Below are 12,427 nucleotides of genomic sequence, written 5' to 3'. Positions count from 1 at the left end.
TAACTGTAAAGGAATGAATATAAATATCATTTGCGTATTTTAATTAGATAAACAGATAAAGTATAAAACAACTATAAAGTATTTTCAAAAAACGAATATAAAACAATTTTTTGAAATTTAGTGTTGAAGTTCTCATAATTATAATTTAAAAGATTACACAATATGTATATAATACGCATAATTTCTATTTCTAGTACTAATATTTTAATAATAAATTAATATTTAATAATAAATTAATCAGTTTTAGTTTTTATTTCCTATGTAATATTTATTTCAAATTATTTATAAATATACATATGTATAAAAATGAATAACTGTCTAATAAACATTTTTATTTTAAAGAAAATTGTATCATTTTTCAGCAATCAAAATGTATTTTTATAATAGAAATTATTCATACATATTGCACTATCTCATATAATAACTGTAATTATTTCATCATACATACTTCTTCATCCGTATTATTTGCAATTCGTCAACTAATTTAAATTTTACTTATAATTTTTAATTTTAATTTTTGTAAGTATTTTTCTTTCTTTTTTTTTACATACCTTACTTCGCCTTTTATAAGTCGATATATCGATATATGCACATGTGTTCACATCCGTTTCTAAGTTCAGGCGTGTGTGACGTGTTTTACGTCGTGCGGTGCGCATCATATGTAATATTTAATTATTTCTGTGTGGAATATATATACGTGTGATCAAAATGGTAAGTATAAACGTTGCACTATTTAATTAATTGAAATTTGCTATGTTTGTCAAATAATTAATATGATACGAGTACAAAATACATTCGCATATGTGTATCCTAACCACTGTCCACAGGTATCTACAATTACTTCTGAATTGTCAAATAAAATAAGATAATTATGTTATTCGATACGTCTTTATTTCATTATAAGTAAATTATTGCTCAACATTAAATCAATTGCTGAAAAAGTAATATTTTTTATGCAGGAGAAACGATATTGTAAACTTAATGCCATTAAAGAAATTGAGAAAAATGTACAACAGCATTGGGATGCTATACAACTGCATAAAACGAACACATTGGACGAAATTAAGGAATCTGATGAAAAATTTTTCGCAACATTTCCATATCCTTATATGAATGGACGTCTCCATCTGGGTCATGCTTTTTCATTATCAAAAGCTGAGGTATATATCTATATCTTTTTTGTCTATATATATATATTTTTTACACACATGTATTAACTTATATTTTTTAAGTTTAATTTAAATATAAAATGTATAATAAAACTATTAAATGTTTGTTAGTTTGCCGTTCGATACAATCGTCTCTTGGGAAAGAATGTACTCTTTCCTTTGGGTTTTCACTGCACTGGTATGCCTATTAAAGCAAGTGCTGATAAATTAAAGAGAGAAATGGAAATATTTGGCTATCCACCAAAATTTCCTGAAGATAATCAGATAGTAAAAGATAAAAAAAAATCTGACGAAATTGAAGATATGGATGATGATATAATAAAGGATAAGAGTAAAGGAAAAAAGGTAAAAAGAAAATTTTAATACAATGGCACAGACATTTTCAAAAGAGATATAACTTAATTAATATAAATTTTAGAGTAAAGCAGTTGCCAAAGCAGGTTCAGCATATCAATGGAAAATTATGCAATCCCTTGGCTTAAAAGATGAAGAAATTAAAAATTTTGTTGATAGCTTATATTGGTTAGATTACTTTCCACAGTTTGCTATACAAGATGCGAAAGCTCTTGGTGTCCATGTAAGATAAAATGAAATAATTATTGTTTTGCTCATTTTTTTTGTATTTTCTGTATCTTCGAAATGTTTTATATAGGTGGATTGGCGAAGGTCATTTATTACAACAGATGTGAACCCATTTTATGATTCTTTTATACGTTGGCAATTTCAGCATTTGAAACGTAGAAATAAAGTGAAATATGGAAAGAGGTACACTATTTATTCACCAAAAGATGGGCAACCTTGTATGGACCATGATAGATCATCTGGTGAAGGCGTTGGACCACGAGAATATACATTGATCAAGATGAAAGTACTCAATCCTCAAAATCTTATGTAATATTTTTTATATTATTTTTATATAATTTATTTATATTTTTTTACTAGACAAACTTGATCAGATATAAAAATATTGTTACAGAAATAAATTTGAAAACAGTGATAAATCAGTTTATCTCGTAGCTGCAACTTTGAAACCAGAGACAATGTATGGTCAAACAAATTGTTGGGTACACCCAGACATGAATTATATAGCATATAATTTAGCATGTGGGGATATATATATTTCTACAGAACGTGCGGCGAGAAATATGGCCTATCAAGGTTTCTTCAAAAAAGAAGGAGAAATAGATATTGTTCAACATCTTACGGGCAAAGTGCGATCTATTTATTTATATAATTGATATTAATTATATTTTTAGATTTTTAAATAAAAAGTATATTTGTAGGATTTACTAGGAATAGCATTGGAAGCCCCTCTTACAAGTAATAAGGTGATCTATGCGTTACCTATGTTGACTATAAAAGAAGACAAGGGTACTGGAATTGTAACTTCCGTCCCTAGTGATTCTCCCGATGATTATGCTGCATTAGTAGATCTGAAAAAGAAAAAGGCACTTAGAGAAAAGTATAAAATTGCTGATAAGATGGTGCTGCCATATGATCCAGTAAGAATAACGTTAATTATTTAATTTTGAATGACTAAGCTAAGATAGATAAGAATGATATAAAACTTGTATTTTTCTTGTATTAGATTCCCATAATAGAAGTTCCAGAGTTTGGCAATTTAATAGCAGTAACATTATATGACCAATTTAAGATTCAATCTCAAAATGATAAAATCCAACTCATGAAAGCGAAGGAAATAGCATATTTGAAAGGATTTTATGATGGTGTAGTATTAGTAGGTCCATATAAAGGCAAAAAAGTACAGGATGTCAAGAAAATAATTCAAACAGAATTAGTTGAGTGTAATAAAGCAGTTATTTATTATGAACCCGAGAAAATTATTATTTCGAGATCAAATGATGAATGTGTAGTAGCTCTATGTGATCAATGGTACTTGGATTATGGTGAAGAGAAATGGAAAGAAAAAACACTTGGGGCTTTAAAGAATCTTGATACCTTTCATGATGAAGTTAGAAAAAATTTCCTTGCAAGTTTTGACTGGTTACATGAATATGCATGTTCTAGAAAATATGGACTTGGTAAATATATGATGAAGAATTATTTCCTGTTAATAGAACTACTCTTTTGACTCCCGAATTTTTTAGGTACTAAATTACCATGGGATGAAAGCTGGTTAATCGAATCTTTATCAGATTCCACTATTTACATGGCCTACTATACAATAGCACATTATTTGCAAGGAGATCTTAAAGGACACAAACCTAATAAATATAAAATAGAGTGAGCATGATTACAAGTAATACGTATGAAATTTTTTTTTATTTAGAATTATATACTTTTTTTATTTACAATTATAACATTTAATTGTTTCTTATTAGAGCCTGTCAAATGACTCCAGAAGTATGGGATTATATCTTCTTCAAAGACGTTGGCTTTCCTGAAAACACAAATATAGATAAAAAAATTTTAGATGAAATGAGAAATGAGTTTCAATATTGGTATCCAGTAAATTTGAGAGTATCGGGAAAAGATTTGATACAGAATCATTTAACATATTATCTTTACAATCATACAGCAATATGGCCAGATCAACCTGAATTATGGCCAAAAGGAATAAGAGCAAACGGTCACCTGCTTCTAAATTCAGCAAAAGTAATGTGTATAATCATTAATCTTAAAATAACGTTTTTTGTGTAAAATTTTAATTGTTATATTTCAACACACAGATGTCCAAGTCAGAAGGCAATTTTTTAACACTTGCCGAAGCTATAGAAAGATTCTCGGCTGATGGAACGCGTTTCTGTTTAGCTGATTCTGGTGATTCAATAGAAGATGCAAATTTTGTTGAAAATTTAGCTGATACAGCAATTCTTAAACTACATAATTATATTTCTTGGGTTAAAGATGTATATGATAAAGTAACACACACAAACTTCAGATTTGAAGGACCGTATACTTTCCATGACCAAGTTTTTGATAGGTATTTGCTTCGTTTACATTATCTTTTTGTTTGATCATGATAAGATAGAACTGAAGCATATAATAATACATTTATTTAATACAGCGAAATGAATTTGAAACTACGGGAAACAGGTGAAAATTATTCGAAAACGCTTTTCAAGGAAGCATTAAGAACAGGATTTTATGAAATGCAAGCAGCTAAAGATAAATATTTGCAGTTAAGTGAAATGGAGAGATGCAATCATAATCTTATTGTGAAATTTATAAAACTTCAAACAATTATGTTATCTCCCATTTGTCCACATGTTTGTGAACATATATGGAAAAATGTAATGCATTCTGAAAATGTAAGTTTCAGTGTTAAAGTAAATATTTATATTGTTTTATATAGATACATAATTGAATGTGATTTATTAGAATAGCATATTCGCTGAAAAATGGCCTGTTGTTGAAAAAATTGATGAAATTCTAATAAAATCATCCGAATATCTAATGGAAACTGCTCATACATTCAGAAATCTTCTAAAAAATTTTAATATATTAATGAAGAAATCAAAGAATAATGAGAAAGCTAAGCAAGGAATTATATGGATAGCTAAAACTTATCTTCCTTGGCAAAATATTGTCCTTACGACAATGAAAGAACTGTATTTTGTAAGTCGCTATAATATTTTATTCGGTAACGCGATAATTAATTTTCGTCCATTAATATTTTTATTTATATATTGCAGAAAAATGGGAATGCATTACCAGCTAATAAAGAACTTGTCACAGAACTAGGAAACAAAGATGAATTAAAAAAATATATGAAAAAAGTAATGCCATTCGCGCAGTTTATAAAGGATAAAATGAAAGTTATTGGCATTAATGCTTTAGATTTGACCCTTGAGTTTGACGAGTTTGATGTACTTGAAAAGAATAAGAAGTATCTTGAAAAAACATTAGATGTAAGCAATATATTGCTATATAATTTTCGATTTATTTGTTTGTTAATGTATATTATATTCTTATTTTTTATTTATTCTCAGCTTGAGTATATTATTATAAAATATACTGATAAAGCTTCAGAGAAGACAAAAGAAGGATGTTCTCCAGGGGCTCCATACATGAGTTTTTCTGCAAAGCCTATATTCCAAATATGGATAAGTAATCCACAATTTTATAGTGGTTTATTTGAAATACCTATGAAGATTTCGTTTGAAGACAATACAACTGAAGATATTGTGTCATATATCATTAAAAAACATAAACACAGAAAAGGTAAATAACAATTTCTGCATAATTAGTAATTTAATTTAATTATAGAATTTACATTAATTATATTCATGTAGATCTAAATCCTGGTTCCATCGAATTATATCGGTATGATGACCCAATTTTGGGACCAAGAAGTAAACCAAGATCAGATAATATTTTAAAGGGGAAAACTAAAATTCCACCTAATGCTGTATTTAATGTAAATGCAAAAACAAAAAGTATTGAAATCAGTGTTGCTGAAGATAATACATACTCAGTAGGCGAATACTTAATATATATTGATAAATCTTTGGAAAAGTAAATGCGGTAGATTTGATTTCAGTAAAAAAATATATTATTATGTAAGTATGTATAATCAATTATTTGTGAAACAATGAAAAAAAAACAATTATTGATTTTTTAAATATATAAAGTTATTGATAAATTTATAAAACAGTATTTGCTAAAATAATTATTGTGCATTTATAAAAAGAAAAGAACATACTTTATTTTAAATACTTTTTTATATCTTATTAACTTTTAGATATTAAAGTGAGGTTTCTTATAATCTCAGATTCACAATTTTTTATATTTTATTTGTGCATGTCATTATGTTTTCATTTATTTGTGTCATTGTCATTTGCTATTTGAAATTGTTAGAAGTACATTGGATTTAGTTATATTCAAGAATTTTATATTATTTTTTTTAAATACTTTGACATTTGTTATATACATATATGCATTATTATTTTCAATGTGTATATTTGCAAAAATAAAATTATAATACATTATATATATATATATATATATATATATATATATATATATATATCATTTAAAAAAATAATAAAACTCAAAAATAATAGGAATTTCTAAAATAAGATATCATTTTGGTGCTTACTTTAAATTCACTTAAGATCTAAGCAATTGAGGCTCAATATTAATGTAATATATTTTTTGTAATCTGAAAAAGAAAAACTACAAGATCTTTATGTAATAGTTTTTTTTAATAAGTAAAACATATAGAGTACATTTATCAGATTAATAATGTTTGATTTATATTTAACAATTATTTTCTTTGCAAAATAAAAAATTATTAAAATCTTGATAATATGGCACATAATTAAAAATACGAAGCAGTTTGCTTTGTATTTATGGCACGATTTGCATTGTTAATTTATTGTCATGGAAAACATGAAATAGGCACTTTCAATGCAAAGTTCATATATCTCTATGTTGTGTTTGCCGCTGATCCACTTTGGATCTAATTTTTTTTATATCTGTAGCATATGTTCTACAGCATCCACCGATGTAGCAGACCCCAAGATCCAGCCATTCGTCAATAAATTCGTGCAAAGACGGAGCCTCCCCTTCCTTCTTCCACCCTTCAGATACTACATACTTTTCTCCACTATTAGGGTACACCACCAACGGTATAAGATCGTCCGAACTGTTTCGATTGATGCCCTTCAACAAGGTGGTAACGTATTGCGGGGCGATACAATTAATGCCGACTGCTAATATTTGCCCTGGGAGTGAATTCTTGTAACATTTTACGGCGATCTCCTGGAAGTTGCTGCCATCCGCTAGACTCTTCCCGTCATCTCTACAGGAGAAGGTCAACCATGCACGGGCATCTGGAAATTCCTTGAGCAAGTCGATGATTGCCTCTGCCTCATGTACACATGGTATGGTTTCTATCGCCAATAAATCAACGTCTTTTTCCAGCAAGGTACGTATACGAGGTCTGTGCCAGTCGATCAAAAATTCTCGCGACACATCCGGGCAGTACGAGCCGGTGTACTCCGAGCCGTCGTGTAAGGAGGCACCGTAAGGTCCGCAGGATCCAGCGATTAGTGGCTTCCGATTCGTCGCGTCGTCCTCTATCTCTTTGCTGTAAACATTTACAGCGTCTTTAGCGTAATCGACGGCGTTGCGGATGATCTCGATACTCTCTTCCTCGGTGACGCTCAGGTATTTGACGAAACCGTTGATCGTAGCTTGATACGTATTCGTCAGGATGATGTCGGCACCGGCTCGCAGGAAGTCTAAATGCGTAGCAAAGACTGAATTCGGGTCGGTCACAAGAAAGCGTGCGGTCCACAATGGATCACCGTCGATCTTCTCGCCTACGTGGGTGGACAACTGCGTAGAGAAGCCAGCATCCAGCACTTTGATTTGTGACATAATTTCCTCTTTTTGTACAAATTTGATTCCGTGAGATCTGGTCGATGTCGTACACAATTGATGCGAAATTCTCTTATGTTAATATGTACAGAGATTGTATACTTGAAAAAGTAAGAGCTGGTCCAGCTCACACGAATCTTATTGCTGCTGAGCAATTGCGTCGAGTATGACTTGCCGTTATCGCAGTAGCTATATTTTGATAGTTTATCATCGACCAAGTGCGTGTCACCAGTGACAAAAATAGAGACGAAAATAAGATAAACAAGGATTAGTGATAAGACTTCATCTTCCGTATTGCCTATTGCGCATGTGCTCTAGATCATCTGTCACGTGCTTATCTATCGCTGATGTAACATGATTGTTTTATTAACAGGTACTTATGCATTTGTATAGATAGAAAGAAAAGTCGATGATACGAGAGAGGACAAAATGATACTGCGACAACAAAATATTTTGTCTGGAGATATCCATCCAATTAATATTTATCTACAGTTCTCTCCTTTTCTATAAATAAACTGTTTTGACCTCACGGAACACAAATTTGTAAACTGTATGATGCAATCTAAAAATAATGCAACAGAGGATGCATATTTTGACAGTCATCCAAAAAAGATAATAATGTTTACGTGTAGTGATTGTTTGATCATGATAAATTGTTATCAATAGTCATCATATGTTAGAAAGCTGTAAATTCTGTCTTATTTTTGACATGTTTTTGAAAGCAAAAATAAGAAAAAATTACATGTTTTGAACAGAATACACGACGTAAAAAATTAATTAAAAATTTTGTCTATATGATACTTTTTCAAATACATAAATATATAATTCTGTTTAAAAAAAAGATATATATAATGTAATATCTTTTCAAATAGAAATATATATTAATATAAAATTATAAAATATTGCACTGATATCGATTACTTATGTCCATTTTTTATAAACGGATGATAATGCAATTGCATCAATAATCACAATCACACTACTTTTCATATTACAATGATCATACATACAATATACAATTACTTTACATCAGCTTCAATGTTTTTAAACTCGCAGTTAATGATAAACACGCGCTTATCTTTCATCATAGTACAATCATAGTGATTTAATATCTAAAAGTGCGCATCATTTCGGGGAGATCATTGCATCAGCGGTTAAAAGAGGAATTACGTGATTTTTGCGCAATACTGGTTGACCTCCGATCGAATCGCTTTTATATCTTCCGCGAAGATCTTGCAGCAACCGCCGATGTAACGAACTCCCATGTCCAACCATTCTGATACAGGTAGATTCAAGGAATGATCATCCGGAACTGTGGTCCAGTTGCCGGTCTCGGAACAGCTACCGCCTCTGTTAGGGTACACTATCAGAGGAACGAAAGCCTCCGACGATGCACTCCCGTTGATTCCCTTTAGCAAGGGAGTCACGTAACTCGGATCGATGCAGTTAACACCAACCGCAAGGATCTGCGATGGCAAGGCTTGGTAACATCGCACAGCTATTTCCTGGAAGACGCTGCCGTCTGCCAACAGCTGACCATCTCGACAGGAGAATGACACCCAGGCACGAGCGTGCGGAAATTCTCGCAGCAGTTCTAGCAGAGCTTCTGCTTCCTCCACGCAGGGTATAGTTTCCAGAGCTAGGATCTCTACACCAGCGTTCAGTAAAGCTTGAAACCGTGGTCTGTGCCAGTCGATCAGCTCCTGTCTAGACACCGACTTCCCATAGGAACCAGAATACTCGGAGTAATCGTGCAGATAAGCACCGTAAGGACCGCAGGAGCCAGCCACTACAGGATTTGTGTCATGTGGTTTCTCAGTCTTATCCGTTTCTTGAGTATAAACATCCACGGCCTTTTTGGCCAGGCCCACGGCCTTGGCAAGTAGATCCAGGCTCTCGCGTTCGCTCATATTCAGATTCTTCATCAAGCCGGGCACGGATGCCTGATAAGTGTTGGTCTCGATGACATTGGCGCCGGCACGCAGGAAGTCCAGGTGCGTAGAATACACAGCTTCAGGATCGGTCGCGAGGAATCGCGCCGTCCACAATGGATCGCCGTCGATCTTCGCTCCCACGTGACGTGACAGCTGTCCGGAGAAGCCGCCGTCCAGGACCCTGACGGTTGACGTCGTCGTCGATGACATTTGATAGATGATGAGTGTTACGTTTCTTTAGATTTACTGCACGTTCTGAGAAGAGAAAAATATTACTTTTCCCTGTTTATTGTTTATTTTACTTTGAAATATTCTCTCTGCTGATCCTCTTAAAGTTATCTTAAGGTTAGGGCGAATGCGTTTTTTGTCGCGCACAAACACTCACCTGAGATAAAGTAAAGGAGGTTTATTCTATACAGTCGGCTGTCAAATAATATAAATAATCGGGAAACACCTGGATTGCTTGAAACAGAATTGTTAATGCTTGGTTTGTTCTCTCGTTGTGGCCATTTTTAAATGAAGCTTCAACTAAGTGTATATCGAGATAACAACATGGCATATACTTGCAAAACACTGTTTTGAAAGTCAAAATGTCAAGTAAACTATTTTGATTTTTATCTATTGTAAGCGATAAACGAAATAATTAAAAAAATGAATACATCTGTCTCACTGTTAAATATTTTTATATTTTATTTGTTAAATTAATATTTTTTTTTAAATAACGTCATTTGGAACAGATATATATATAACAAATATGTATTCGATTTTATTAATTTTTTTGCATTCGGTATTTAAGCTACCGTTATTGAAACATTTTTAAAAAAGAAAAAAGATATATACTTATGTAACTTATAAAAAGTAGTGTTTATTAATAATTCTTATTAATTCTATATTAATTTGCATTTTTATTAAAAGACGCAATTGTTGCATGCTTAATTCTTATAATATTCCAAGATGATTTTCTACAACAGCATGTGGCTGTCCCATTTGTTCTCTGAATTCCGGAGTATTGAAAATATCTTCAAATCTAAAATAACAATATAAATGAAAAAATTCTCTGTTTATATAAATTGATTCTAATGGAAAAATAATTATAAATTTACATCTTACCCTATATCTTGATCTCGTCCAAGCAAGACATCTCGCATCATGTTGGATGATGATAGAAATGGAAGTCTTCCAATCTTTTCTGTGGCTTTCAATTCCATCGCCATGCGCAATGGTGCATGTAAGCCTTGTGTATTCCTAAGCAATATCATGTTCATGCGATCTTGATTTTTCACATACTGAAATAAATAAAGCAATTACCATTTAATGGTCCAGATTATTCAGTTAGGGTACTAATGAAATACAAGAAATCTTACATTTTTTTCTGAAGCTTCCAAAGGATGTGCATGACCAATGCTTTGTCTAGTTGCTGACAAACTAAACGGAAAAAAACATTAGTAACGACTAAAAAATAAATTAGAAATAGTCATAAATTATTGAAGTCATTTTATAAAGCATACTATATAATAAGAAAAATAAATTTTAATTTTTCTAATGAATTTTTTTTTTAAAGCATAAGAGGAAGATTTATTTTTTAATTATTTCGTTTATCAATTAATTTTAATGATAGTATGTTCTCATACCCTGATATCATGGGATTGGGTACACCATAATTAGTTCCACCTTTAATGTCAAATTTCTCAGGTACAGTAGACTTCGGTATGAGTGATGGCAAGCCGAAACTCTAAAATAATAATTGTAATTAAAATAAGTTTCATATAATATATTAAATAAGCTTTTTCTTAACATGACAGAAAATTGACAAGATTTTTGGCAATGACTTGAAAACTATGTAATAAACTATTTTTATATAATATAGCACAAGTACGATTTATATTCTTAATTATTATTGTGCATGACATTTATTAAGATTTAATATAATAAAATTTAAATAAAAGCAAGCAAAGTTGACTGTCATTGTCAACATAACCTGTCGCCCAACTCATACGTGATGAATTACACAAAATAATTTTAAAATTAATAGTTTATTTATACATTATAAACATGTCATATGGAGAATATCAATTATTACCATTTTTTTCGCTTAAAAATTCGCGTAGAAGAATAAACTGGCAAAACAATTCACACGAGCAAGGAATTATTACGAATCCACGAATACGTCAAGAGTCACCTTTGGCTGGATTCGCAATCGACGTTCGAGTTCGAGTAAAGTGACATTTTGACATTTTTCGTATGACAGGTCGGACATTCTGATTGGCTATCGACTAGAGAATTTTTAGGGCGTCGAAAGTTCCTTGCGGTATCAGCCAATCAGCGTGTCCGAAAGTTTGGTCAAACTTGTGCCCGTAAATATATAGCAGTTGTGACATCTATTAGAATTATTATCAATGCTTCATGAACATTTCTAGACTCGAAACCACTTGTGCTCGAAAATGGCGCGTGTATCGTAGATGAGAGTGTACATTTTCTATTTTCTTTGAGTTGATTTCGTCTTTATTTATCATTGTGAAGATTTAGTGTGTAATTCGTACCAGTGAAGATTTAGTGTCGTTTGTGTTACATTTTGCGAGTAGTTATTGATATTGCGTTTTCACGCATTATATCTGCACAAAACACCTATCGAGAGGTGAGTTCAAAAGAATTCAAACATTAATTAAATTGGCACAGATACTTTAACACGACAATTAGATCAAAAAAGTAGAAGCAAATGCACAGTATTGACAAAAATATGTCAAACTTCAATTTTATCTCAAACAATGTTTGGAATTAAGTATAACCTTGAATTTCTACTATATATATATATATATATTCAATAATAATAATATATATATTGAAATTGTATGGCAACAACTTTTAAAGATAGCTAGAATATAGCTAGAAGATAGCTAGAAGAAAAAATACAACAAATTGTAGAAACTAAAGTTTTTTTTAACGTTTATTATATTCATTCTTATAAATTTATTTTTT

At 31.2% G+C, this 12,427-nt stretch overlaps 3 protein-coding genes and 1 pseudogene across 4 annotated transcripts; 1 reads left to right on the top strand and 3 right to left on the bottom strand.

The window, feature by feature from the left end:
- The first annotated feature begins 588 nt into the window (after positions 1-588).
- On the top strand, positions 589-5,912 carry LeuRS (Leucyl-tRNA synthetase). The gene is made up of 16 exons (XM_029303236.2): positions 589-711; positions 960-1,160; positions 1,281-1,514; positions 1,588-1,746; positions 1,822-2,060; positions 2,146-2,380; positions 2,453-2,671; positions 2,758-3,211; positions 3,278-3,413; positions 3,512-3,785; positions 3,860-4,113; positions 4,198-4,441; positions 4,512-4,748; positions 4,826-5,041; positions 5,123-5,354; positions 5,426-5,912. The coding sequence occupies exons 1-16, from the start codon at positions 709-711 to the stop codon at positions 5,650-5,652; spliced, it is 3,564 nt and encodes a 1,187-aa protein (XP_029159069.1). The 5' UTR covers positions 589-708; the 3' UTR covers positions 5,653-5,912.
- Positions 5,913-6,318: 406 nt separating this feature from the next.
- On the bottom strand, positions 6,319-7,967 carry LOC114931255 (betaine-homocysteine S-methyltransferase). The gene has a single exon (XM_029303228.2). The coding sequence runs from the start codon at positions 7,515-7,517 to the stop codon at positions 6,552-6,554; it is 966 nt and encodes a 321-aa protein (XP_029159061.1). The 5' UTR covers positions 7,518-7,967; the 3' UTR covers positions 6,319-6,551.
- A 463-nt stretch (positions 7,968-8,430) lies between these two features.
- On the bottom strand, positions 8,431-10,118 carry LOC114931258 (betaine-homocysteine S-methyltransferase pseudogene; annotated as a pseudogene). Its single transcript, XR_014924526.1, has 2 exons — positions 9,837-10,118; positions 8,431-9,706 (listed from the first exon to the last, which is right to left on the bottom strand). The product of XR_014924526.1 is annotated as a betaine-homocysteine S-methyltransferase pseudogene (transcript).
- Positions 10,119-10,291: 173 nt separating this feature from the next.
- On the bottom strand, positions 10,292-11,655 carry Pomp (proteasome maturation protein). Its single transcript, XM_029303252.2, has 5 exons — positions 11,532-11,655; positions 11,083-11,183; positions 10,816-10,876; positions 10,562-10,737; positions 10,292-10,478 (listed from the first exon to the last, which is right to left on the bottom strand). Exons 1-5 carry the CDS (start codon positions 11,532-11,534, stop codon positions 10,391-10,393), a joined length of 429 nt encoding a protein of 142 aa, XP_029159085.1. The 5' UTR covers positions 11,535-11,655; the 3' UTR covers positions 10,292-10,390.
- Positions 11,656-12,427: the final 772 nt, after the last annotated feature.

The sequence above is a fragment of the Nylanderia fulva genome, unplaced genomic scaffold, assembly GCF_048542155.1.
Source record: "Nylanderia fulva isolate GAGA-0341 unplaced genomic scaffold, ASM4854215v1 Scaffold19, whole genome shotgun sequence".
In the NCBI taxonomy this organism is placed as follows: domain Eukaryota; kingdom Metazoa; phylum Arthropoda; class Insecta; order Hymenoptera; family Formicidae; genus Nylanderia; species Nylanderia fulva.
The sequence above is the reverse complement of the archived record's forward strand: the minus strand, read 5'-3'. Positions and strand labels throughout refer to the sequence as shown.